We start from the raw sequence: 25,649 nt of genomic DNA on the forward strand, positions 1-25,649 counted from the left end.
TCAGCAGTAAAGAACTTGCAGCCCTGCTTTTAATAGTTAGACACAAAGTTTTTTCTAGTCGTCTTTTCTTTCAGTATTATCTATATGGCATACTATAAATCTAGTCAACACACGCACACACACATACACACAGCTTGATCCTGCTAACCAAAATACCAAATTGTCTTTGTAGAAACCATGAGCGAACAGTTCCATCAAAATGCGATCGAATCCACCGAATTAGTTAAGCGTAAATTAGCTGGTCTTGCTTCCAATAGCAAACAGCGGCGATTGCAACGTAAGTGCCCCTCAATTCGATATTTCTCTCTGGTGTTGGGTCTCTCTCTCTCTTCTCATAACATCACTTCCATAAACCAACAAAATATAAAAATCGTTGCCTACTTTTAGGCGACAATTCCTTACACACACATTCACACAGTCACAAATTTGTCTCTCAGTGTTCTAGTTGAAGAATCTTATTCGTATTGTTAGCATATTATAGTGTAAAACATAAACCCCTTGTGGACCAAATAGGTCAGTTCAATTTTGGCCAGTATTGTTATTTGAAATTCATAGAATTACACACACACACAAAATCGATCGATCGGTATTCTCTTAATCTTTTTTGCTGTTGCCTCGTATTATACACAAACCAACTGGAAACAAATTCGAATAAACAAAAAACCAAACAAATCTGTGTAATTCTAATCGATGAATAAAAGTTTTTGGTAACAAAGCAAACAAAATTGCTTTCTCTTATTCTACGAAATGGTTATTCTAAAGTGTAGAACAAGCTATAATTTTTATGTGACAATTGCAATAGTTTAATGTTCGTTTGTCTGCTCAAAGATAATTTTCTAAGTTTTCCCTTATTGTCTTTTAAAACAAAGAAAATATTCTGCTCAAAGTTAAGTCAAATTTTATTTAAAACTAAAACTTATTTTCCAAAATATTTTCCTTGTTCTCATTCAAAACAAAAAAAATATTCAACACAAATGTTTCTCTATTTCTTTCAATCTGATAAACAAAACCTGTTGATAGCTTTTATATCAACTATTTTAATTACCATTTACAAATCTATTAGAAAATGTTTGATACCATCACAAAATGTGCAATTACAACAGTAACTAAATTAATACTTCCTTATACAAACACAAAATGTAGAATTACGAAAGTTACTAAACGAATCAAATTTTTGAGCAACCTTTCCAAATAATATCTCATATATTTTTGTCAAGAAATTCAACTACTAATATCAGATGAAGTTATTTCCAACCTTGCTTCAATTAGTTGTACAGTTCAATTCACAAATCGAATACAGTCTCGAGCTATAAGCTCTTCGCTAACCTAATCCCTTTAGAAATGCCATTGAGCTTCGGTGCGCCGAGGATTTGTTGTCATCTCCTTTCCCTCCAAATTTAGTTTTTCTTCGAGTTTAGCTAAGTCAAAGTGACCGCAACAGCAGCCCAAGTATGGTAACTAATTGTTGACCAGTAAGTTATTAAGTATATATGATAATGATGTTGTAACCATTGTTGTTGTTCCTTTTCTTTTTACTTGTTGTTGTTTTGTGACCTTTTCTGTTTCTGTTGAGTTGATTAGCAAGCTTTATTTCTACTATGTACTCATGCTTCGTTTCCATAGCGCTCATTAACTTAGCTTGTAAGCGACAAAAGTTTCATGACATCGACAGTTTTGCTAATCAACTTTTCCCAATACTTTTGCAGCAACAACCAACGCACAGGAGATGTCGAATTATTTTGGACAGACGACACCGTTTTTGCACTCATACCAAACGAAGCCAAGTCCGACGGGCAGCACATTTGAAACGGACGTCAAGTTTGAAATGCAATTTGATGTGGACAACATTCCCTCGACGAGCAACCAAGAATTCCTCACGAATTTCCCGCTGTCGCCCGTTTCAAGTTACAGCACTGCCGATAGCATTTCACCGGTGCAACAGCAGCAGCAGCAACCACAAATGCAACAGCAATTGCCACAACAGCAGCAGCAAATGTATCTGGGGAGCAGTCCAAGTCCATCGTTTGGCTCCGAGATGAAGTATGAAGTGCCGCAAATGCAAATCGATAGCATTCCCACGACGTGCGTCCAAAATATTTGCACGGATTTTTCAATGTCGCCCGGATCCAGTTACAGCACAACCGATGGCATTGCCCCCATGATGACGGTGCAACAACAACAACAGCAATTCCAACAGCAACAACAACAGCTGCCATTGCAAAACTGTCCCAACGAGCTGGAGATGACGAATGCTCTCAATCACATGACCATGCAGGACAATTCGTATCCATCCAAGATGATGCAGTTGTCCAATCAAGTGCATTCCAAAACCAGCTTCAACGGTGGCAGCTTCATAGCCACGAATTCGCATGATGTGCAAATGAATAACAACAACAATGCCTTCAGTCCCAACATGAACACCACAAACTTGTCTTTTTCACCACAGAATTGTATGCCATATGAATTGAATCCACAGCAATCGCAGTCTCCTTCGCAGTTCCAACAAGTTCAATATCAGCAACAACAACAGCAGCAACTGATGCAGCAATCCCAGCAACAGCAGCAATTACAGCAACAACAGCTGCAGCAACATCAACAGCAACTTGCACAGCAACAACAGCAGCATCAACAACAGCAACAACAACAGCAACTTGTGCAGCAGGAGGCTTTGGATTTCCTTGGCGACTTGGGCTTTGATAATACCAACATCACAGAAAGTGCAGAGATACGTTATATTAATGATTTACAAAAAACAATTGCTACTCTCGACAGCCAATCGCCAACATAATGTGATTACTTTAAAGGCAGAAGGAATTGAAGAAGCCCATAAAGTGTGTATATGAGCATATGATCAGCGTTCACAGCAGAGACGATATAGACTGTCGATCTACTTATTATGAACAACTCGATCTCAGAGACTATGAAAGCTAGCTGCTTAATATTTAAGCTACAGCTTAGTTGTTGTAAAGAACAATGAAAATTTAACTACGATCGAACAATAAACTTGAAAGTTAACATGGAGAAACATTTACAAACCCAAAAATATTAGATATTTCCGAAGATAACAGACTTTGATTTAAAAACGCGATTGTACAAATAATTTTCACGTTTAGTTCTTGTTGTACGAACAGAGTAACTTGTTTTTTAATTTAGATCATAGACTATGTATGTATATAAAGTATGTTTTGTATGTAATTTAAGAGGCGATTTTTTTGTTCTTTTGGCCAATTAGTGGAGAGTGGCAAATAGCTCGAATCCCATCAAATAAAGTGAAATTTGCAAATCTTTTTTTTTGAAATATAATAAACAAAAAACTTGATCAAAAAAGAACATTGCTGTAAATATTGTTGAATTGTTTTTATGTACTGTTTGCGAAGAGAAACTTTCCTTCCAAATTTTGATGATACGATGAATGTATATAAATATGTTTTTATATGTAATTAATGAGGCCTTTGCTTCTTTTGGCTAATTAGTTGTTAGGTTTGTAGCAAGTAACTCGGAATCTCATCTAATATTATTGTACACTTCAACTGTATTTGATTTTTTGTTAACATTCAATAAATGAAATCCAATTCTTCTTCTCGTGATAAATTTTGGGAATGTGTGTAAAACATAAGAATACGAATACGAATAATAATAATACTGTGTTTAACGGCAAAAATAGGGCTGCTGGGCTGTTGAGCTATTATTGGCATTGTTCTCATCACGCATGCCGGCAAAGAAACGCTTAATATCATCCTCAGTAACAACCTTCTTGCTGGTAGCAAATGACTGCAGATAATCCTTGAGCTTATCCTTCATACGATTGTACTCGGTGATGGCATCGATCTGCTGCGAGTGTCCCATGGAGGCCAAGGCACGTATGCCCTGCTCATAGCTGGAGTTCTCCTCGGCACGTTTCATGCCGCGCTCCTCATACGATTTGGCTGAATCCTCGGCATCCAGCAGAAACTGCACCGACTGCTCCTTGTAGAGTTCCATGCACTTGGCGCACTGACAGAGCGATTTACGCCAATCGTTGGTCCAGAAAGCGGCGCCTGTTAATATATGTATGATATTTAGTATGCTGAGTAATCCATTTGAAAGTTTAAGTTTTACGATGTTGTGTGATGAGGTGTATGTGTTGATAGATGAAGTAGGATTTCAGTCAGCAGCTTGACACATTTTGTAGTTACAACTCTCGGGAATTTCAATAATATACATTATATTTTGTGTGCCGGCAAAAACATGAATGTGGAATACTTTTCGGAGGGGCTGGAATGTCTGATGTATTCGGGTCGCAAGTTGTCCCCGGAGCAGCGCATTCTCATCGAGAACTCATTGATTGTGCTGATGCAGGAGAATCGCTTCTCGGGCATGTATTTTTGGGGTCGCATTACGGCGACTAAAAATGATTATTATATTGCCTTTGGCTACACGAATGATTGTCTCAAGGATCGCAAGTATTTCTACAGTCTGGATCAGTATCAATGGCAACTTCTGCCGTTTGTGCAGAGTCCCAAAATTTTTCAGGCCACGGTGCTGGCAGTCGAACCCTTTGTTGGTGATCCCAGTCTGCTGACCTATGTTAAGTTGGTAAGTTGTGATGGCGGGCTTTAAATTGAGTGTTACATTTCATGATTGTGGTAGGATCCAACATTTACTATTGTGGCCAATCAAGTGGTGAACATCAGTCGACCAGAGGTGGTCAAGTTGAAGGAAGAGGAGCGTTTGGCAGCAATTGTGTTTATCATAAGTGAGGAGTGCGCAATTTGTCCTCGCGGTGCTCTTTATAAGATGGTGGATGGTCGTGTTATACCAAATCAAATGTTTCGCGGCCTCAATGATTTGCAGATCGATAATCTATCCTACTATCAGCTCTATCGTCTGCCTCGCAACGACCTCAAAACCAATCTATCGAAGCGGAGCGACTACAATTATGCCATTGATTTTTTGGATACCATCGATGGTGTTATTCCTCTGAATCAGGCGTTTGCTTTGAATATGCAGAGTAATGAACGCATTGCAGTGATCAAGTCCTGCGTCTGGCTGGGCATGACTTTCTTCCACAAGCTCAACTCACGTAAACATGGTTTTCTTTACCTGGGCGATGGTCGCAAGAACTTTGATTTGCTCTTTATGTATTAAGAATGAAATTAAATTATCAACAATAAAAGTTTTAGTTTGCTTTGCAATAAGAAATGCAACCTGGCCCATTATCATTATTGTCACAACAAAAATCAATCGTATTTAAAACATTTGAAAATTCCTACTCCAACTAATTCTTCGCTAAGCTAAGACACAAACCGAGACACGAACCTATTCCGAAATGCTGGCTGGCAAATCCTTATACATCGAAGTCTTTTTTCAACACCTTTTTCAATATATGAATATATCAAATAAGAGAATAACTTTGTGCTTCACTTACCCTTGTGCTCCTTCTTCGGTTTGGGACGCTTGCAGTCGTCATCCTCTTGTTTGCTGCGTTTCTGTACTGGCTCCTCGTTTGCTTCCTCCACTTTGGCATCATTTTCCTGCTCCTCCTTTGCTGCAACTGGTTGCAAAGCAAGTCCAGTGTAATCCTTAAGAAACTCATGACTTTTCATACAGCCGTCGCATATCATTTCACTACAGGCATCCAGCCACTTTTCGTTGGCAGCTGGTGGCGCTTCCATGTGAGCCAAATGGAACCAATCCTCGCAAATGGCGCACTGCAGCATTATCTCCTCTGTAGTGCGTTCTGGATCGGGATACGGACGCTTGCACTTGCAGTACAAGCCCTGGAAATTCTGATTGTATTGATTGTCCGCATTCGTCGGCTGCACTTCATCCAGCTGAGCGTTGAGAGCACAACGCTTCTCGCTGCCCATTTTCAACGTTGGACAATCGCAACGAAAGTTGCGCTTTGTGTAGAGTTCAATTAATTCGTGGTGCTCATGACAGCGATAGGAGCAAGCAAGACAAATGCCAGCACTCTTAGAAACATCGTTGCGTGCCTCGGGGCAGCAGGTTAAGCAGGAATATAGCGCCTGTCGTTGTATTGCGCCCTTACCATATGTGCAAGCTTTTTCATCGGAGGCTCCAAGTACGGCCGCATATTCTTCCTCCATTTCTTTTTCCTCTTCCAGCACGTCGAGCATTGTAATTGTAGATTGTTCCAATGGATTCACTTCGCCAGTTTCGGCTGCATTTGCAGCGCTGCTTGTGTCGCTCATTGTGTGTGCAATAATTTATATTTTTTTTAATTACGACGAAATAGCAGACGCTAGTGTGTTTGGCGCAAAAAAAATTGCAATGTAGCGTTCGCTTATTTGACGCCAGCTGGTTCGTGATAATGAACTAAACTTGTTCGCGAACGCCGATTATAACGATGAGTACTATTGAATGCGCATTGGTTCGTGCTATCGTCTTAGGTAAAAGTGTTGGGCAGCAACACACAGCTCAGCTGTTTTACAGCACGCAATCAGCAGAGGCTCAGCTGCATATGAATGTTTTTTTTTATATCGAGCTAATCCAACATTGCAATTGCTGATTGCTGTAATGCACACATTATGCCATTTTGCACAGCACTGTTTGATACACTTTATATAATTATAAACTATAAAAATTCACTTTTTCGAAGAACTTGCGCGCACTACTAGTGTTGAGTTAGCAAATTTGCAAATGAACTGAACTTGCTCACGCACGCTGTGCATCGCGATGATGGCTATCGATTAGAAAGTGAGAATGCTATCGATACAGTATGTAGTGCTGTGAAGTGCTCATCAACGCAGCTGTTTTACGAATAGATTTTACAACACGCAATCATCGCATTTTTGTGTGTGCGGCATTTTTCACAATATTGTGTTTTTGTAAAAATAAATAATAAAACCTCAAAATGAATGCGCCACCAACATTCGAATCGTTTCTGCTGTATGAAGGCGAAAAGAAGTAAGTGGAATTATAGGAAAAAATGTTGTTTAATATAAATAACGCTTCCACTTGTTTGCACACAGAATCATCAAAGAGCTGGACACAAAAGTGACAAATGCGGCAATATTCACCATCAACAAGGAAGATCACACGCTGGGCAACATGATTCGCAAGTAAGTAAAGTTCAATAGCTTTGTTTGCTAGCTAAATACTAATTTAAGAGGTTATAGCCAATTGTTGAAGGATCCCAATGTGCTGTTTGCCGGCTACAAAGTTCCACATCCGCTGGAGCACAAGTTCGTCATCCGCATCCAGACGACAGCAGATTATTCACCTCAGGAGGCATTCATGAATGCCATTACCGATCTGCTGGCCGAGCTCTCGCTCTTCGAGGAGCGCTTTAAAGTGAGTTTTGCATTTATAACCGTTGAATACATTTGATTAACTTCCCACTCCTGTTTTGCAGGATGCCATTAAGGAGAAAAAGGAGGGTGGTGATTAAATTTAGTTACTCATATTTCTTTTTACATGAAATTTACGAAAACAATAGCATTAATTTCACTATTCATATAAATAAATAAAAAACAATTTAAAAAAAGGCCAATCCGCAAGATTAGTTAAGACTTCCTTGGTCACCGCTGAGGTATTTGGCATGATGCATGATGTACATCAAATTATCCAACTGGCAATTAAAATATCGTTACAAATTTGTGTCTAAAACAACCAAGTAATTATTGCGTATTAAATCTAGTAGGTCTCATCGTCGGCGCATTCGCTGGTATCGTGTCCAAAGACTGAAAAGAAAATGTCCATTTCATTATCAAGAATATATGGATATAATCTTTTATTACCTTCACAGGAATCGCAGTATTTGCGTGGTGCTGGCAGCTTGCGCTCCTTCTTTTCATTATTGTTGGCCTCGGCTGGTGGCGGAGGTGAATAGTCGCGATCTTCGCTAGCTTGCAGTGGACAATCCTCCGTCTCGTGCTTGTCAAACTCATCGCAAATGTCGCAGAATAAACGTGGCGCCGGTTTCCGTTTGCTGAGCAGATCAAAAGCTTGCGGTCTAGAGGGGATAAAGATAAAGATATATGTATATCATAATTGTAGAATTTTGGGTATGTTGAACTACTCACTTGGTAAAGTCCATGGGCAACGTTTCCAGCGTCTGCACCTTGGCCTTGAGTGCATCGTTCTTCTGCTGCATGTCCGCTATGATGGAGTTGAGGAAGTTGATCTTGGCCAGACTGGTTTCCGTATCCAGTTGCTGCAAGAGTAGAAAAGTAATTAGCTAGGTTTACAAATGAGTTAAGCTGTAATTTCACCTCTTGTGTCTGTGGTTTGCTCGACGAAGAGCCATTGGCACGCAGCGCCATAATCTCACGTGCTTCTTCTAGCTCCAGAGCCTGTAACTGTCGAGTCAATTGCTGGCACTCGATCTGCACCATTTGCTCCGATTGCTGTGCTTGATGCACTGCCAATTCCAGTTCAGAGATGCGTTTTTGTAGCTGCAACAGTTGCGCGGACTTGGCGCTGGAAGCTTCATCCATTTCATCGATGACCTTTTGATACTCGGCGAGTTGAGCATCAAATTCGTTGCCCTTCTCCAGCTGCTGTTGCTGCTGCTGCAGCGTTTGTTGCAGCTGCCCTTGGTCAGTTTGCAACTTTTGCAATTGCTGCTCTAATTGCTGCTTGTTCTCCTTCAACTGCTGCACACTTTGCTGTAGTAGCTGCAATTGTTGCTGTAACTCTGAGCTGCTGCTTTCTTGGGCTGTCAATTGGCTTTGTTGCTGCTGCAACTGTTGCTCGACTTCGTCAAGCCTTGATTGCTTTTGTTGCACAGTTTCCTGCAGCTCACTATTCGCCTGTTGCAGCTGACGCAGTTGCTCAGCAGCCTCGGCAGCTGTGCCCTGCAAAGTCTGCTCGGTTTGCTGCTGCTTCTGCAGTTGCTCCTCCAACTGTTTGTTGCTGCTCTGCTGCAACTCGAGGGCGCTGTGCGTTTGCTGCAACTCCTGCTTCATGCCCTGCAGCTTCTCAATCAGTCTTTCGGCATTCATGTCCGCCTCCATCTCGAACAACTCAAAGATGTGCGCCGTTTCGCTCTTCTCTGCCTGCAACACTTCCAGCACTGTGGAGAGCTCCGCATTTGTGGTCGATATATTGGCATTGGCCACCTGAATGGCCTCGACTAGTGTCTTCAAGTCAGCGATCTTTTGTGCATCTTCACGTGCCAACTGTTCCTTGTGCTGCAACTCCGTGTTGGTGATCTCGAGGCGTTCTTGCAGCTCCTTCATTGCCACCTCGTTGCCGCTGCTCTGTTGCTGCTGCTCCAGCTGCAATTTGGCCAAATCCTGCTTCAACTTTTCCTCACGCTGTTGCGCCTCCGCTTGCAGCTTCTCGCGCTGTGCTGCTTCACTCAGTTGCGTCTCGCTCATGTTTGCCTGACTGGCCTGCAACTGCTGACGCATCTCCTGCAGCTCATGCTCCAGTTGCAAGCGTTCCTTGCTGCTGGCATCCTGCTGTGCACTCTGCTCCTTTTGAGCGTGACTCAATTGCTCCGTCAGCTGCGTCAACTTGACAGTCAGTTCGCTGTGCTCGCCACGCACGCTGCTCAGCTCCTGCTGCAGCTTCTCTTGTTGCTGCTCAAGCTGAGAACTCTTGCTGCCAGCTGCCTCCAACTTTCTGTTGGCATCGCTCAACTCCAACGTTTGTTTCTCTGCCAGTTCTTGCTCTGCTTTCAGTTTGCTCTGCAGCTGCTGACTTTGCGTTGTGCTGCTCGACAGCTCTTGGGTTAACAGCTCCACTTGAGCACACAACGCATCCAGACGCTGTTGTCCTGACTGCAGTTGACGCTCCAGAGCCGCACGCTCCTCGTTGCCTTTGCTTGATAGCTGCTCGTTGGCCTGCTGTTGTTCTACAAGTTGCTGCGAGAGTTTCACCAACTCTGCATTGGAGTCAGTGGAGCTGCTTTGTAGATTTGTGAGTTGCTGTTGCAACGTTTCGTTCTGTTGCTGCAACGCTTGGCTGCGCGCTTGCAGCTGCTCCTGTTGACGACTTGCATCGCCCAAAGCCAACTCACGCTCTGTGGCCAGCTGCTCCTGCTCAACTAATTGTGTTTGCTTTAGAGTCGCCTCCGCTTGGAGTTTTTCGTGCTGCTGCTGCAACTCTTGCAACTCACGTTGCAAGCGCGCATTCGTCTGTTGCAACAATTCATTGTCGCTGGCCAATTCGAGTTGTTGACCGCTGCTCTTGCTCTCCAGCGTTGCGTAGCTCTGCTGCTTGGCCAGCAACTCCTCGTTCAACTGCTTTAGCGTTGCCTGGAGCTGTGTGACGTTGCCACGTGTGGCAAGCAGCTCCGCTTGCAGCGTTTCCTCATGCTGCTGCTGTGATTCGCTTTTGTGCTGCAGCGCCTCAAGCTGACGACGCACATCGCCCAACTGCAACTTGTCTTGAGCGCGCTGTTCCACGCTACCTTTAAGTTGCGACTCCAATTGCAACTGCTGCTGCTTTCTGGACTCCAATTCAATTGCTTGCTGCTCCAATTTGGACTGCGTTGCTTGCGTCAATTGCTTGGCTTCGTTCAGTTCTTTGTTGCTTGTTTCCAAAGCACTTTGTGTGAGCTTCTCTTGTGACTGCAATGCACTCAACTCCGCCTGCAATTTGGTTAGTTGTTGTGTGCTCTGCTCCCCGCTTAAGTTCGCCTGTTGCTGCAGCTGCTCCAGCTGCTGTTGAGCTGCCTTTAAAGCTGTTTCCAACTCTGTTGATTTTGCCTGCTCTTTAGTGAGCTGCTCTGCTTGCTGCAAACGCAGCTGCTCTTCAGCTTGCTTTAACTCCACTTGTTTTGCTTCCAATTCTGCTTTGGCTTTGTTCGCTACCTCTAGCTGCTGTTGCACTTTCTGCAGCTGCTCGCGTTCCGCTTTGAGCTGTGTTTCCTTTTCGCTGCTCTTTGCTTTGCTTTCCTCTAGCTGCTTTTGTTGAGTTTGCTGTAGCAACTCGTGTTCTTTGCGCAGCTTCTCCAACTCCGCTTGCTGCGCTTCCTTCTCCAACTTGAGCTGCGCATTTGCTTCCCTCTGCTGCTCCAGCTGCGTCTTGTGATCACCACTGGCCAACAGTTGCTCCTGCGCCGTCTGCTGCAAGCCACTCAGCTGCTGCTCCAATGCTAACTTTGCCAGTGCCAAACTTTCATGAGCTGCTCGCACTTCTTTCAACTCCTTTTCCAGCTGCTCCAATTGCGACTTGCTCTCCACATTGTTCGACTGCTGCGCTTTGAGCATCTCGTCCAGCGCTGAACTGTCTGCCTTCTGCACATTCAGCTGCGTTGTCAGCTCATCCAGCTGCTGACTTAACTCCTTGATTTGCTCATCGCGCATTCGAATTTCCGTCTGCAATATTTCGCACTCATCGGTGACATTTGCGCGTTCGCTTTCCAAAGTATCTGAGCTGGATTTGAGCTGCTGCAACTCGTTGTTCACCAGCTTTAGTTGCTCCTCTTTAGCTGCCAGTTTCTGTTCGAAATCTGTCTTCGTTTGCTGCGCCTGCTTCTCGTTCTCCTCCTTGAGGAGTGCGAGTTCACGTCGCAGATTCTCAATGCCGCACTGCGACAGCGAGAACTTCTCCAGACTTTCGTCCTTGGCCACCAGCTCCGTTTGCAACGTTGCATTCTGACTCTGCAGATACACAATGTTCTCGCGCAAACGTTTCTCCTCCTCCAGGGAATCGGCCAGACGCGCCTCGCTTAGCTTCTCCTGCTCACCCAACTTCTCCTGCAGTTGAGTGATTTCCAATTGAGCCGCTGTCAACGTGACGTTCTCCTCCACAGGCGGCACGCTCTGCAAACTGGGCGTGGCTATTCAAAGAGGGATAATTTAGTTCACTTTCTACAGAATTTATTTAAGCAAGCGCTTACCTGAGACCAGCTGCGTTATCTTCTTCTCCAGATCGTGTATCTTTTCCTTATAGACCTGCGATTGAGCCTGTTGAATTGTGTTGTGGGATAAACACAGGAATTAGTAGGAAGTTGACAAGTGGATTTGGGTTGATTTTAGAGACTGTGCATTGACTTGTTTGCTGTGGTAGTTAATTAATAAAATACTCTAGTTACTTCTTAGATTAATAGCAAATGATATTAGATAACCCCTTTCAAAGAAATGCCTTTTCATATTAATTTGTAATATTTTCAATATTAGGGAAAGTTAGAAATTAAAACATTTAAGGACTAACATAAAGAATTGACGTGTTGAAGTCGTTGATTGACATTGTTTCGTTTGATTTCCAATTAAAATACTCGACGTACTTATTAAATTAATCCATTTACTAGTAATGGCTTTTCAAATTAATTTGGAGTGTTGAGGAAATATAGAAATTCAAATATTGAAGAACTAACTAATATAAGGAAACATAAGGAGTGAAAGTGAGAAGATTTTAATTGAATTTTCATCAAGTTAGCAAAGAATCTTTATCAAATAAATGAGTTATTTCTACCAGAACTACACGAACTTACGACAGCTAATCAAATATTGTCATTGCTTTGTGGTGTTGCGAAACTTTGTCAATATATAATATATTAAAGAACATTTAACTGTGTTGGTAGTAGATAAGAATAAATTAAGAGACAACTCATACAATTTATTGTTAAGCATTGAATTCTAGGCTACAAAGTGCAGAGCCATAGCAAATGATGCATTCAGGCTGAATTTATTATTTAATTACTATATATAGTCCATATTTAGGCACCTTTACAATATTAATTACCTTGAAAATTATCTGACAGACACGAAAGAATATTTTCAGATTTTTCAGATTTCTTTCACACTTATTATTTTTAAAGTAGAAAGACAAATATTAAATGTAGTTTACTGCATTACAATATATATAAAACGCTACTAAAATATGTACATTTTTGTAGATATTTGCAACAATGTACAATGTATTGCCTGTGGGGTCATATATATTAATATACATATACATACATATGTATATAATATATGAAAATACAATAAATTATATATAATAGTTGTCTTTCTACATATAATCATACTATGAAAATAATAAGTATGAAAGAAATCTTCACAGTTTTATATAATGTATTGCCCAAGTTGCCTTTCTACAATTCTACTTTGAAAATAATAAGTATGAAAGAAATCTAAAATACATGATCATATATCATATGATCCTTTATATTTTCCAATTTCTTTTATGCAAATCTCTACAAAAATGTACATATTTTAGTAGCATTTCTCTATTGCAATAGAAAACATATTTATATATATATTATATATTTTTTGTGCTGTCGTAAAATCTATTTTTACAATATTGCTAAAGATAAGAGATCGTAAATTTTGATTACTGCCTTGAATAGAAACATAAAACATATATGCAAAGCTAGATCTAATTAAAATAATATATTTTGGCAAACAAAATCAAAAATCTATTTCTTCTTCAAGTTTTCTAGATCAATCCAGTAAATAAAGTAGTCTTCTAATCCCTAAAATCTATTTCCGACATTCTTCAAGTCAATGCACATCTCCTAGTTATACAAAAAATCTATCTTACATTCATCTCATCGCCACAGAACTGTGCCTCATCGATAGAGAATTGCAATTCTTCGGATTTCTTACGCTCATCACCCAACTGCGCTTCCAATTGTAAAACGCGTGCCTTCAGCTGAGATTCAGAATTGTTTGGTGGGGGGAAAAAGAACAGAGAGCAGGGGAAAGGTAGAGATTAGATACAGATATTCCAGTTGTGAAGAAATAAAACAAAATTTATAGCGCAAATTGCTTTGCAAATAATATTTTTATATCGTATATTTTTGATATATCGTTAATGTATGTATTTTTGTTTTTTTTTTATATCGTAAATAGTTAAGTATTTGTATTTGTTTTTTTTTATCGTAGGATCGTACAACTAAACCAACAGCAAGAAAATTCGCTTTCATACAAAATAAATTTATACAGGTTTTCCAATTTCCATATTAAGTATATATTATATATGTATATTCATCAATATATATTCATTCAATCCAAATTCTTTCGTATCAATGGCCAAATAAAAAATTCAACCATTTAAATTTGAAATTCAATTTGAATTTTGTGGCTCTTTTTTTTCATTCTTTTCTTTTGTTATCAAATCTTTTTTTTTGTGATAGAAGATATGGTAAATATTTTTTGGTTGTTTCAGCATAAAACGCTGTGCAGACTTCCGCTTCAAACATCAAATTCATCTTCAACTTTAACTTCATCGCGATCTTCATCATCTTGGTTGCCAGGCGAATAAAAATCAATCAAAGTTTTTTCATTTCTTTTGTAAACAACTTTGAGCACGTGTGGAGAGAGAGAAAGAGGGGGGATCCAAACTTCTACTTGATGCGCAACGGTGTCAGGACACTGTGCAGTATACAGTGCCTCTCATGTTTGCCCGACCAGCCACGGAACTCACGTCGCAGATCGCTCAGACGAATGCTATGGCGGGCTATCAGCTGCCTCCAGCGATCGGCCTCGATCAGCAGTTGCTATAAGAATGACAGGTAATAGTGGTACAGTGGTGCGTAAAAGTCGTTGCTCGCTAACTAAACTAATCATTTTTGTTTTCTTTTTCGTTTGATTTTGCGTTAAAAAGTTGAGCCAGGGATTAGAGAATTGTGAGTGAGTGAGGTGGATGGAGGGTTTTTGATTTGGTTGGTTTTCTGGATGGGTTTCGTGATTAAATGTTGCCAATTAAAAAAAATGTGTATTTAAACGAAAAAACTTACAACTCAAAGTGCGCACGACATTCACAAAAAATAATAAAGAAGATAAGATAAGATGGAATAGCACAACTTGAAATTTATTTAAGAACAACAAAAACTAAACAAAAAGCAGTACAGAAGAGCAAAAGATATTTCAGATTCAGTCCCCCCTTCGAAAAATAAACAAGCTGTGCAATTGTGCTAAAAATATGCTGCAAATATTTGTAGATTTTTGGCACCCAGTGTATAATTTGTATGTAAATAGAAGAGTGTGTATATTAGATGATATCATAGCTAGAGAGAGAAATGTCTTTGACCATGAGCTTGAAAATTTTAAGGTTATCTTAAATGCAATTGAGAATTAGATTGAAATAGATGATAATACTTTTTTTCTTTTTCTTTTTTGGTTGTCAATCAGATCAAGTCGTTAATAAGATGAAGAATTTCTGGTGCTAGTTTCTTTTTTGTTGGCCAATTATCGCTTTTGGGTTAAGATGCTGAACCCACATGAACCTTGGCCGACTAAGAAAAGCAAAAAAAAAAAACGATGGTAGTTAGAGTATTTATTTATGCCTAGTTAAACTTATGAAATTTGTACTTGTTTCTCGGTGTAGCCAATTGAGTAAATTGGTGTGAATCACTTGCAAGTGACTCGAGCCCCAAAAATATTATATAAAAAAACGAAAACAAAAAAATGAACGTGCGCAAATTAAGTGTGTAAACAACAATAACAAAAAAGAGGAGGAGACAGTGAGTGAGGCAACAGCAAAAACATAAAATGGTTAAAAAACACAACAACAAAGTAAAAAAAAAAACCAACCAAGTGTGGAGCTGTGTATGTGTGTGTGAGTGGGTGTTTTGCATAATTTGCAGTTGCAACAACAGCTGTGTGTGTTTGGCACAAAAACATAAAAAAAAAATCAATACCCAAAACTAAAGCAGCATGTAACATTTTGGCAGCCAACTATGTCGAATTTTGTTTTGTTTTTTTTTTCTTTTTAGCCAACTGGAAATAATTTCTTTTTATCGCAAAACCAAACTTTCTTTGGCTGCTGTTGTCTAGTTGTTGTCGATGTCGTTGTAGATTTCTTCAATGTTGCTGTTGGCGTTGCTGTGATCGTTGTTGTTGTGATGGGTTTGCTGCTGTTGCTGCTGCTCGTGATGCGGCTGCTGCTGTGATTTGTGGCACGCAATCGATAAGGGCGACTGCGATCTGCATAGGGCAGCGGCATGTACATTGTGTCGGTGAAGATAATTACCTCATTGATGTTCTTTTGCAGCTGCAGCGCCTGATTTTGGGCATCCTCGCGATCCAGATCACGCTCCACCATCAGCTGCTCCACATGATTCTGCTTCTCACGGAGCAAGTCCTGCGTATGCATAAAGAAATAAGATGTGATGTGAGGCGCACAACATTCGCATGAGTGAAGAGTTGCACAAAAATAAAAAGAGAGAGCGAGAAAGATAGCGTGTGTGTGTATGTACAGTGTATGTGTGTGGGAGGGGAGATAATAACATTTAAAGAAACAAAACCCAGATACAAAACAATTTCGGGTGCGCATGCGTAACTAGAAACAATAATAAAAACAATAACACAAATCAACGAAGAAGCGTGCGATACAAACAAAATCAGTAATAAAAAGGAAATTTGCAACAACGTTTTTATTATGCACAAGCACACATAAAGTAAAAATAAAAAATACCATTAAAAAACGAGGCAGAGATATGTACACATAAAAAGAGATATATAGATAATACACAGAAAGTTAACCAAAAAAGACAGTGCAAAAAAAAATATAAACTGTATTGTCGTATATTTGAATATATAGATATAGATATATATATATAGATTATTTGTACATCAGTTAGGTGGTGTGTGTGTGTGCAATGTGGCATGTGTGTTAGTGTAAGCCTAAGATTAGCTTTTGTCGGGTTTTTGGGGTGTTAGTCAAAAAAGTACTGAAGGGTAAAAAGACACGCTAAAGCGACTTTTAACAGCGTGCTGTTAATTAACAGCGCGTTAACATTGCAATGTTGATTTTTGCATACCTGCATGGAAAATTGATTTTTTGGCGTCGTTACAATTGGCCTTAGGGGCGTGCTCGATTTGCGCTGCATTTTTGGTTGGTTGGGAGAAGGCGGGCAGATTAAAATAGATTAAAACGCGTTAGTACAATTAACAATAAACAGAGCACGACTAAAACAAAAACGATTAACGATTAACGCTGAACGATAACAGCTAACAGTTAACAGTTAAGAGCAGCTCTTGTAATAAGGTAAGTTAAGTAGTTTTGTGTGTAACAGTTAAAAGATAACTCGTAACTCGTAACTAGGTGTAAATACAGTGTGTGCTGCACATATTCTGTCGTATATTTTGTCGTTGTCGTTGTCGCTATAAAGGCGTCTTCTTATACCTGAGCATTCATGCGCATGCGCGACGTGTTTGTGGTGGCAATGCTGTTCATGGTGCCAATCGAGGTTAGAGATTCGCGCGATCCGGTGCGCGACAGACGCGTCTTCTTAGTGGATGGCGATAGCGACACCTTCGCAATCGGCACAAAAACCCCAAACTTCGGTTTGCACTCAAAGTATCTGCAAAAAAGATACGCACACACGTGGGAAGAACAGTTGATAAAAATGAAATTTACACGAATGTTGCATTACGCTAATCGCAATTAGAATGGGTTTTTGCTTTTACGATGCTCAAATGTTGGTTTGCTTAATTATTGAATTATATCTTGACTTCTGACATTTCACGTGTAGAAAATTCTACGAAAAACTAACTATGTTTTGTTCAAAACAATATTGGCTGCATAAACATTAAACTTGTTCAAAGTTGAATGACATTTAAATAGAGGATAAGATAAAAATGTTTGCTACTACTTCAAATATAGCGAACTGTATAAAAAATGCACATCATTCCTACAAAACAATAATGATTGCATAAACAAATCAATCAATTTATAGTTCAATGAATTTTAAATAGAAGATAAGATTGAAATGTTATGTACTATTTCAAATTTAGCAAATTGTATGAAAAGTATTTACAGTATTCGTACCAAATAATATTGATTGCATGAACAGATCAATTAATTGTCTAATTCAAAGTTGGAATAGAAATTAAAATGTAATTTTTGTACATGAATTTCAATATATAACTCAGTTGTTAAATATTTCTTTCTCGTTGTTCTAAATAAGAACTAATTATGGGTTTAACTGCAGTCATTCTAAAAATGGTTGAGCACTGAATTGTGGTATACAATTAAGTATTGAATCACTCAAGCACATTATTTGCACAGAATTTGTAAATCAATTGTCTTTCTATTAGGCAATAGTAATATATCAAAAGTAAGATACTTTTAGGATATGCAATAAAGTTTTGAATCACTCAAACACTTTATACAGTATTTGTAAATAAATTGTCTTTCTATTAGACAATTGGAATATATCAATAAGAAGAAACTTTTAAGAATGTTGATAAGATATTATCTATAAAAGGGAAATTGGATTAAATGGCAAACAATATCAATTATTTCAATATTAATTTAACTGAATTTGAATGTAGTATACTCAAGTATTCTTCAAAATTCAACAAAAATAGGAATCTTTATAGCATATATTATATATATATATATATATGTGTGTTCTCAAGTCATCCTCAAATATTTTTTGAAACTGAAAACAATTAAGAATCTTTGAATGAGGTATTCTCAAGTCTTCTTCAAATCTAAACACTCTAAACTAAGAAATCTTATTTCTTAAATTGTTTTAAAAGCTAAACAGCAGTCAGAATCTTTGAATGAGGTATTCTCAAGTCTTATTCAATTAGTTTTTAAAATCACAAATGGGAATCTTTGAAAGTAATATTGTTTCTCAAATAGTTTGTAAAACTAAATAGAAAGAATGAATCTTTAATATATTGAAGAGATTCAATGACTATGAAAACATCTAATAGAGAGAAGATTCTTCAATATGAGACTTCCAATAAGAAGCAAAATATCTAATAGAAATAAGGATATTCGATATATTAGAGAGATTTAAAGATTTGAAAAGAATCTGATAGAGAGAAGAATCTGCAATATATATGGGACTTTCAATGACTATCAAAACTTCGAATAGAAATAAGCATCTTCGATATATTAGAGAGATTCAATGACTCGGAAGACATCTAATAGAGAGAAGAATCTTCAATCTTCGACTTTCAATGACTAGCAAAGCATGTGAGCATTTCAAATAGAAACCATGTCGCACCTAATGCCATCAACGGCACCATCATTCTTGCCGCTGCCTTCGTCCAATTCGACGCCGCACCAATTGCCAGGTGCGAACTGTGTTTCGCCCAGATAACGCAAGATGCCAGGTCGACTGCCAAAGCCCGAGGAGACAATAACGCGATCACCAACTGTCAAACCGTTTTCTGAAAAGATCACAAGATGAAAGATGCAGAAAGAGTTGAGCAATCGATGCACTTACTGCCAATGCCAGGGCTGCGCAACATGGAGCTGCGCACACTCGCTGTGGGTGAGACGGTGCGTGAACGTTCCGGGGAGTTCTTGGCCAGGGGCGAGGTGGGTGTGATGGCGCCCGACATCGGATATATGGTGAGACGTGTGAGACGCGAGAAGATGCCACGCTTGGGCTCACACTGAAAGTAACGTTTGCCCGAGACGCAACCATCGTTTTTGCCTGGAAATGAAGAAGAAAAAAAAACAGTTATTGAAGGTCAAGTGTTGAGTTGATCGGCTGTCACTTACCATTTGGTTCATCGAGCACAATGCCCGCCCAGTCGCCGGGGGCAAAGTGTGTTTCGCCAATGTAGGCTATTTGGCCAGAACGAAGTCCGCCCACCCACACACGTTGGCCAATTATAAACTGCTCTGTGTTGGCTGTCAGCACGGCGCTGTTGTGATCTGAGAGAAATAAAGGTTACAAATGAACATCTTGCTATGTTTTGGTTACTATAATATATATGATATATATGATGTCATATGCAATAGACTCGGTAATTGTTCTAGTGCAATTTGCATATGTCTCGCTCAGTCAATGAAAATCATTTAAAGCTGTCATATATAAAAATGACTACAACAAACACGAACCCCCGCATAGAACGGATATTGACTATTAAATACCATATGAAAACAGTAGATTATCTTGAAAATCGTCTGTTTCTGGTTCTGGCAACGCCTTAAAATAATGGAGAGAGATTTGATTAAACAAATTACTTGTTGATGCTTGATAAATTGTTTTCAAAATGCATCCAATGGAAAATTGCATGGCATGAAGTCACAGTTTTTTGTATTCTTGCTCAACTTTACGCCCACGTATTATATGCTAATATTGGCTATAGAAAACATTTTCATTTTCGCACAAGTATTAATGGATTTTGCCGCCGAGCTACGCAAGACGTGTTTCACTCGGCCTCTTGCATCAAAAAAAAAAAACAAAGGTGTCAAGTTGGTGTTGCCCAAAATAACAATCTTATGCATATGCATTAGCCGATTACGAGCAGCATTAGCTTGTCTATATATTTATGTGGGACGCGGGATGAGCTATTATATACATGTATTTCTAAAATACATTTGCATAAATTAAATTTAACTGCTGACAAGTTTGCTGGCAGCGATAAATGTTAAGTGTCATCCCAACTGATTGCTAACTAGAATAAATTTCGACTTTATTCCAATTTATTATAATTTTTTCCGGAATGAACCTACAAGCATAGAAGACGTTAAGGTTTGGGAGAGTGTGACATTGAGAATTTATACGCTCTCGTGAGAGTAAATGCAGCTGCAAGGCTTGAAATATTGTTTACGAATAGAACGCAAAGCGGAACTGGCAAAAGATGTTGCTCTTGCGAACGTTTGCGAATATTGAACAATAAAGAATACGTCAATAAAAATACGCTATTGAGATTAATGTTGTAATTGCACTCGATGTTAGACCTTTATGCATCACAAATAATTAAAACAAATAAATACAGAATATTGAGCATTCGAAATTGTAACGTGGAATGAATGAATGAATGCGAATATCACACAGTCCACATAGAAACTGAGTTGTATACTATAATGAACATTTTTAAATTAAAGCCTGAATTTTGTTTCTCAATAGCTCATTTACTTTTTGTATCAATTAATTATTAGTTCACAAAAACTGACTGATTTATTGCAACACATCTTCAAAATTTATTACACACCGAACTGATTTTTTCAATTACTCATCTAATTTTTATATTTCTAAGCAATTACAGTATAAGTTGAGGAATTTCACACAGTTCACATACAGTCAGAGTTATAACATTTCTAAAGTGTGAATAACTTTTCTCATTTTCGCGTTTTCTAATTATTGGTTATCAAAGCTAGTCTGTGTACTATGATAAATAGAAAATGTATTAATATTCAAACCAGTTTCCTGATTTTCTAAATTATTTCTTCAGTTTTCTAAAATATTACATATAGAAAACTCACTCACGCTCTCCACAAATTCTGACTTTTATTTTTTTATTTTTTCTTTGAAATTTATTAACACCTGCTTTATTTTTGATAAATGTTCATTCACTTTTAAAGTAACTTAATTATTATTATTTGTATAAAAGTTTCAATAAATATTGCTGTACGTTGTATAAAGTTTTTTTGTAAAACCTGAACTGAACTAAACAGTATTTCTCAATTGCCTACTCACTTTTAAAATGTATTAATTACTATGTTGCTCTACTCGCTTTACAAATTGAATAATTTGCAGCAGCTTGAGGGTCATTAAAGTGTATAAATAGCTTCACTATTTACACCATGTTGCCCCTTTAATAATACACTTCACACCTCAAAAATAAAAAAAGCATGTCAAATATTTATATTTTTTGTACACACATTGCAACAGCTTTTATATAAAAGCGACAGTGAGACAATCATTGAACAAACAGATCCACAGATTAGCTGTCTCATTATGCGATCAGCACCCACATAAAACAAAACACAATATTATAGATGACGGCTCATTAGGTTTTGTTAATTTGACAATATTTTGGGCTGCTTGTGTTACAGGTAACAGCAACAACAACAACATCAAACAGATCTTTCTGCTCAGAGTACTGACAACAAAATCTACATACGAGTAATCATAAATCGTGTCCGTTTAAGGTGCGAGCAACTGACATAGATACGAAAACCACCTGCGCAAATACTTAACTGACATCTAGTGCAAATGTGTGTATGTGTGTGTGTTAAGAGTGTGTGTGTTTTAAGATAGAAATAACACACTCAAAGTTCGAGTTTAGTTTGGCTCTTTGACGCTTACCTGAGCTGCGACGTCGACCTGTGGCCTCTAGATAATAATCGTCTATAGAAAAATAACAGCAAAAAAACAAAAACAAAAACAAAACACATTTTACAGTTACATGCACGAGACTCGGAGGCAACGAGAGAGAGGTGAGAGGGGCGGGAAGAGACAACTTACAAGATGTGCGACGTCCATTGTCGGACAGCGTTGGCGTTGTTCGAGATTTAAGCGATCCGCGGCCGGACGAGAAGCGTTCCCAATCGGATGTGGGGGAGAGCGAGGAGCGCGTAAAGCGCTTTACAGTCTCTTGATAGAGATCTACGAGTATATAGACATGTATGGACACGTTTCGTTTCGTTACGTTACGTTTTTTTTGCAGTTGCATGCAATTTACATAAATGTTATATTCATTGATTTTAGCATCGGTTTTTTATTACTTTTTTTTATTTTTTTGCTGTGGGTGTGTTAACCAAGCTGTGGCAAGTAGTTTTTTGTTTTCAGCTTTTTGGATTTCGGTTTTAGTCTTTGATTTTAGGGTGGAGCTCTGTTTACACTCGAGCTGGTTATTAGTTAATCATTAATAATTAGCGAATTTGTGTTAATCTCATACAACGGCATTATTATTATGTGAAAGTTGCATCTCTCTCTCTTTCTCTCTCTCTGTCGGTGTTCTCTGCTTGATTATTATTGTTTAATCAGTTAGTTAGCCCGCAAGCCAAAAGCAAAAGAATCATCAGCTGTGCAAAGTCTGTGCTTGAAAGTCTTCAATGAACCTGAACAGGTGTCTATCTCAAAAGCTGAACAAATCAGCTCAAAGAGGAGACAGCAAAATGAAACTGAAGAACTCTAAAGAATTTTAAACGAAAAGTTGCGAATGAGTTACGGTTATGCTTAAACATTTCTTTGGCAGAAGATGAAAATCTTCTATTATTTATAGCAATTTCATTGGTAATTAAAAACCGCGAATCAATCAAGAATCGCCAGGAAATCATTAAGCAAAAGTTGCACACAAAAGCAACTTTATTTTTTTGCAATTAAATTTCATAGCTTAAGTCATAAACTTAACTCCGTTAGTGGACATTCTCTCTCTTGCTCTGCTGTTAACTTTCAAAAATCAATTGTCGTAAATTTTACCAGAGTCCAAAATTTGAAAAGCATAAATCAATTAAACTGTCGACAGTTTGGTAACGCTTGTCAGTGACGAAGAGCTACAGCTGCACCAAAAATAAAACATTCAAAAAGCATTTTTCTTTCGTTTCAATTTCAATTTGAAATTGCACGATTTTGACGTCTTCCGCTTAATTTACAGCTCTGGCCACATAACGTATACGCCACCGTGTAGTTAATTGTGTGTTTTTTTGTCAGCTCCAAATTGCCGCTTTTTATTCAATTAAGTTTTCTTTTATATACTTTATGTATAAGAAAGAAAGATGCATGCCTCAGGCCTATGCTTGAGACTGACGTTTGCTAATCAAGCCGTCTTTTTTCTGGGCTCAAACGGTAGCCAAGCATGACTTGGCCGAACAGCAAACAGTAAACAGCAAACTTCAAGGTTCAATTGTTGCTTAACAGATACATACATTGATCTCCCTCCTCTCTGAGTGTCTGTCTGTCTGTCTACTGTCTAGCTTAATACTTTGCGTGTACGGTCAAGACAATTTGTTATTATTTGCTATTATATTTCGTGACGCTGGCAATTTTTTAATTATCGCAACAGTCTGTTTGCTGTCTTGTGTATCTGTATCTAGCTCTATTTGGCTCCCTTCAATTTTACTTTTTCAAACTTTCACTGTGTGCCCAGGCAGGCGAAACTCTCAAGTGCTTCAATTGGCTTTTAGCCAACAAATAAATAGCTGAGCGTCTGTTTATTATTATTGTATTGAATTGTAGTAGTAAATACTGCGATAAAAAGCAGACACCTTCAATGTCACAAACGAATGCGTGCTAATAGATCACATAGAACCTTCGGTTGGAATACTATCTGAATTGTTAATTTCAGTTTTTTTTCAGTTGTGAACTGTGAAACGTCATGCGAGTGGCTAAAAATACACATTTGTGTGTTGACAATTTCCTTGCAGTTGACATTCAGTGTCTACACTAATGAACTCATGTATCTGACAGATACGCAATGAATCATCAAAGCGCTTGCGCCGCTGCGTTTGCAGTTGCAGCCAAGTTGTGTGGCGCCCCAAGTCTATGCCTGGCCTATAGCCTAATGTTGTTTTGGCCAAAACAAAACACTCACCAAAGCCGACCCACTTTGCGCACGATTCTGTTTCTGGCCAAATGGATGGACGCATCCATTTATGGATTCCCGTCTCAGCTCGAAATCGAATTGCATCGACGTCGACGTCGCCCGATAAATCATTGCGCCACGTCAGTGGCTCATTATCTATTGAAATGATTAAACAACATTTAATTAAACTAAACAGTGTGTTGGTTGCACCACTTGCAGATACAGATACATTTGTATCTCAACGTTCAACGACTTTCGTCCCACAGTTTTGCTGGACACACTGTGCATGACTCTTACATGACTTTTTCGCATGTAAATGCAAATCTCTGTTTTTTGTTTGCTGTTTGTTGCTTTGCTTTTGCCGACAGCAGCTTTTGTTGTCCGACTGTGGGCAGAAATTTATGAAGCACAGTGAAGCTTAGCTAAGTAGAGATAAGTGTTTTACATCATTGAATATTTGTCCAAACTTTAGCCAGAATTTGAAGCTACTAAATTTGAAATATTTTTCATATTTTTCACATAAGAACTTTTGAGTACAAAGTAAGCTATTAAATTTCTAATATTCGTCCTGTACAAAACTTCCACTTAGTATTTATCTAATTATCTGAACTTTTACCTAGACTTCTAATCTACACATTTTTTGTTCACTTTAAAATTGTGTTATATAAAATATACTATTCATTTCTATACATTTCCTCTACAGACTTTAAGTTAAATTTTATCAAGAATTTCAAACTACAAATTTAGAAGAATTTTACATATTTTTACGTCAAAACTTTACAGTACAAAATAAACTATTATTTCCTAATATTCAAGCTATTGAAAACATTGAATATTTGAAGTATTGAATATTTGAAGTATTTTTCAAATTTTTTCATCGAGTATAAAATAAATATTTCTATTAAAAATTTTAACATGAGCTAAACATTAACTAGAATTTAAAGCTACACATTAAGAAGTATTTTGCTTATTTTTCATAACAAAACTTTCGAGTATAAAATAAACTATAATTTTCTCTACAGAATTCGAGCTAAATTTTAGCTAGAATTTTAATCTACAGAATTAGAAATTAGTTTAGAGTATAACCTAAACTTTAACTAGACTTTTCTTCATATTTCTTATTATACATCCTATCTTTTGAGTATATAATAAACCATTGATTTCAAATATTTGTTCCATAAAAACCTTCGATTATGAGCTAAACTTCAACTAAAACCTTTATCATCATCTAGTATTTTACTTATTTTTCACATCAAAACTTTTGAGTACAACATAAACTTTTAATTTCTATACATTTTCTCTGCACAGTTTGAGCTAAACTTGAACTACAACTTTAATCTTCACAATTTTATACCTAAACTTCAACAATCTTAATCTACACAGTTTTAATTCCTCAAAACATTTTCTCTTTTAGCCAATCTTCACGCTGCTCTCATCTGAAATGCCAATTGCTTTTTTATTTAGCAATTGATTTAATTATCTTTATTGGGCACACAATTATAATTGCACTTGATGTGCTGC

The 25,649-nt window shown here is 38.2% G+C and overlaps 5 protein-coding genes across 14 annotated transcripts in view; 3 read left to right on the plus strand and 2 right to left on the minus strand.

The window, feature by feature from the left end:
- The first annotated feature begins 164 nt into the window (after positions 1–164).
- On the plus strand, positions 165–3,652 carry LOC117566027 (GATA zinc finger domain-containing protein 10-like). Of its 2 annotated transcripts, none has more exons than XM_052001939.1 (2): positions 165–277; positions 1,707–3,530. In XM_052001939.1, exons 1-2 carry the CDS (start codon positions 178–180, stop codon positions 2,786–2,788), a joined length of 1,182 nt encoding a protein of 393 aa, XP_051857899.1. In that variant the 5' UTR covers positions 165–177; the 3' UTR covers positions 2,789–3,530. The 2 variants fall into 2 exon arrangements, with proteins under 2 accessions (XP_051857899.1, XP_034101361.1); XM_034245470.2 differs by lacking the exon at positions 165–277 and adding an exon at positions 1,332–1,472 and having other exon boundaries at positions 1,707–3,652.
- LOC117566029 (putative E3 ubiquitin-protein ligase UBR7) lies at positions 3,505–6,442 on the minus strand. The gene is made up of 2 exons (XM_034245473.2): positions 5,408–6,442; positions 3,505–4,037 (listed from the first exon to the last, which is right to left on the minus strand). The coding sequence occupies exons 1-2, from the start codon at positions 6,192–6,194 to the stop codon at positions 3,649–3,651; spliced, it is 1,176 nt and encodes a 391-aa protein (XP_034101364.1). The 5' UTR covers positions 6,195–6,442; the 3' UTR covers positions 3,505–3,648.
- Positions 4,131–5,155, plus strand: LOC117566030 (radial spoke head protein 9 homolog). The gene is made up of 2 exons (XM_034245474.2): positions 4,131–4,575; positions 4,630–5,155. The coding sequence occupies exons 1-2, from the start codon at positions 4,228–4,230 to the stop codon at positions 5,125–5,127; spliced, it is 846 nt and encodes a 281-aa protein (XP_034101365.1). The 5' UTR covers positions 4,131–4,227; the 3' UTR covers positions 5,128–5,155.
- Positions 6,443–6,748: 306 nt separating the features above from the next.
- On the plus strand, positions 6,749–7,490 carry LOC117566031 (DNA-directed RNA polymerase II subunit RPB11). Its single transcript, XM_034245475.2, has 4 exons — positions 6,749–6,909; positions 6,975–7,064; positions 7,122–7,296; positions 7,358–7,490. The coding sequence occupies exons 1-4, from the start codon at positions 6,857–6,859 to the stop codon at positions 7,391–7,393; spliced, it is 354 nt and encodes a 117-aa protein (XP_034101366.1). The 5' UTR covers positions 6,749–6,856; the 3' UTR covers positions 7,394–7,490.
- The window catches only part of LOC117566023 (restin homolog), a 34,599-nt gene continuing 16,339 nt past the window's right edge, over positions 7,390–25,649 (minus strand). For 3 of the 9 annotated variants that reach the window (XM_034245454.2, XM_034245453.2, XM_034245457.2), the window contains 12 exons: positions 19,372–19,527; positions 19,091–19,303; positions 18,869–19,034; positions 17,032–17,209; positions 16,667–16,729; positions 15,877–15,987; positions 13,444–13,554; positions 11,798–11,864; positions 8,217–11,737; positions 8,028–8,158; positions 7,743–7,957; positions 7,390–7,685 (listed from right to left, as the gene is read on the minus strand). In XM_034245454.2, coding sequence (XP_034101345.1) covers positions 7,639–7,685; positions 7,743–7,957; positions 8,028–8,158; positions 8,217–11,737; positions 11,798–11,864; positions 13,444–13,554; positions 15,877–15,987; positions 16,667–16,729; positions 17,032–17,209; positions 18,869–19,034; positions 19,091–19,303; positions 19,372–19,527 — 4,979 coding nt within the window. In that variant the 3' untranslated portion in view covers positions 7,390–7,638. Of the gene's footprint in view, positions 7,686–7,742; positions 7,958–8,027; positions 8,159–8,216; positions 11,738–11,797; positions 11,865–13,443; positions 13,555–13,654; positions 14,402–15,876; positions 15,988–16,666; positions 16,730–17,031; positions 17,210–18,868; positions 19,035–19,090; positions 19,304–19,371; positions 19,528–21,910; positions 21,953–22,069; positions 22,211–25,649 lie in introns of those variants that run through there. The other 6 variants (XM_034245451.2, XM_034245456.2, XM_034245452.2 and 3 more) reach the window with 5 other exon arrangements.

The sequence above is a fragment of the Drosophila albomicans genome, chromosome 2L (assembly GCF_009650485.2).
Source record: "Drosophila albomicans strain 15112-1751.03 chromosome 2L, ASM965048v2, whole genome shotgun sequence".
Taxonomy (NCBI): domain Eukaryota; kingdom Metazoa; phylum Arthropoda; class Insecta; order Diptera; family Drosophilidae; genus Drosophila; species Drosophila albomicans.

Excerpts from the sequence above, each read along its gene's own strand:
- LOC117566027 (XM_052001939.1), top strand. The coding sequence starts at position 178 with ATGAGCGAACAGTTCCATCAAAATGCGATCGAATCCACCGAATTAGTT. Across the intron at positions 278-1,706 it reads CAAACAGCGGCGATTGCAAC|CAACAACCAACGCACAGGAG; the intron begins GTAAGTGCCCCT and ends ATACTTTTGCAG.
- LOC117566030 (XM_034245474.2), top strand. The coding sequence starts at position 4,228 with ATGAATGTGGAATACTTTTCGGAGGGGCTGGAATGTCTGATGTATTCG. Across the intron at positions 4,576-4,629 it reads TGCTGACCTATGTTAAGTTG|GATCCAACATTTACTATTGT; the intron begins GTAAGTTGTGAT and ends TGATTGTGGTAG.
- LOC117566029 (XM_034245473.2), bottom strand. The coding sequence starts at position 6,194 with ATGAGCGACACAAGCAGCGCTGCAAATGCAGCCGAAACTGGCGAAGTG. Across the intron at positions 4,038-5,407 it reads ACCGAAGAAGGAGCACAAGG|GCGCCGCTTTCTGGACCAAC; the intron begins GTAAGTGAAGCA and ends ATATATTAACAG.
- LOC117566031 (XM_034245475.2), top strand. The coding sequence starts at position 6,857 with ATGAATGCGCCACCAACATTCGAATCGTTTCTGCTGTATGAAGGCGAA. Across the intron at positions 7,065-7,121 it reads CTGGGCAACATGATTCGCAA|CCAATTGTTGAAGGATCCCA; the intron begins GTAAGTAAAGTT and ends AAGAGGTTATAG. Across the intron at positions 7,297-7,357 it reads TCTTCGAGGAGCGCTTTAAA|GATGCCATTAAGGAGAAAAA; the intron begins GTGAGTTTTGCA and ends CCTGTTTTGCAG.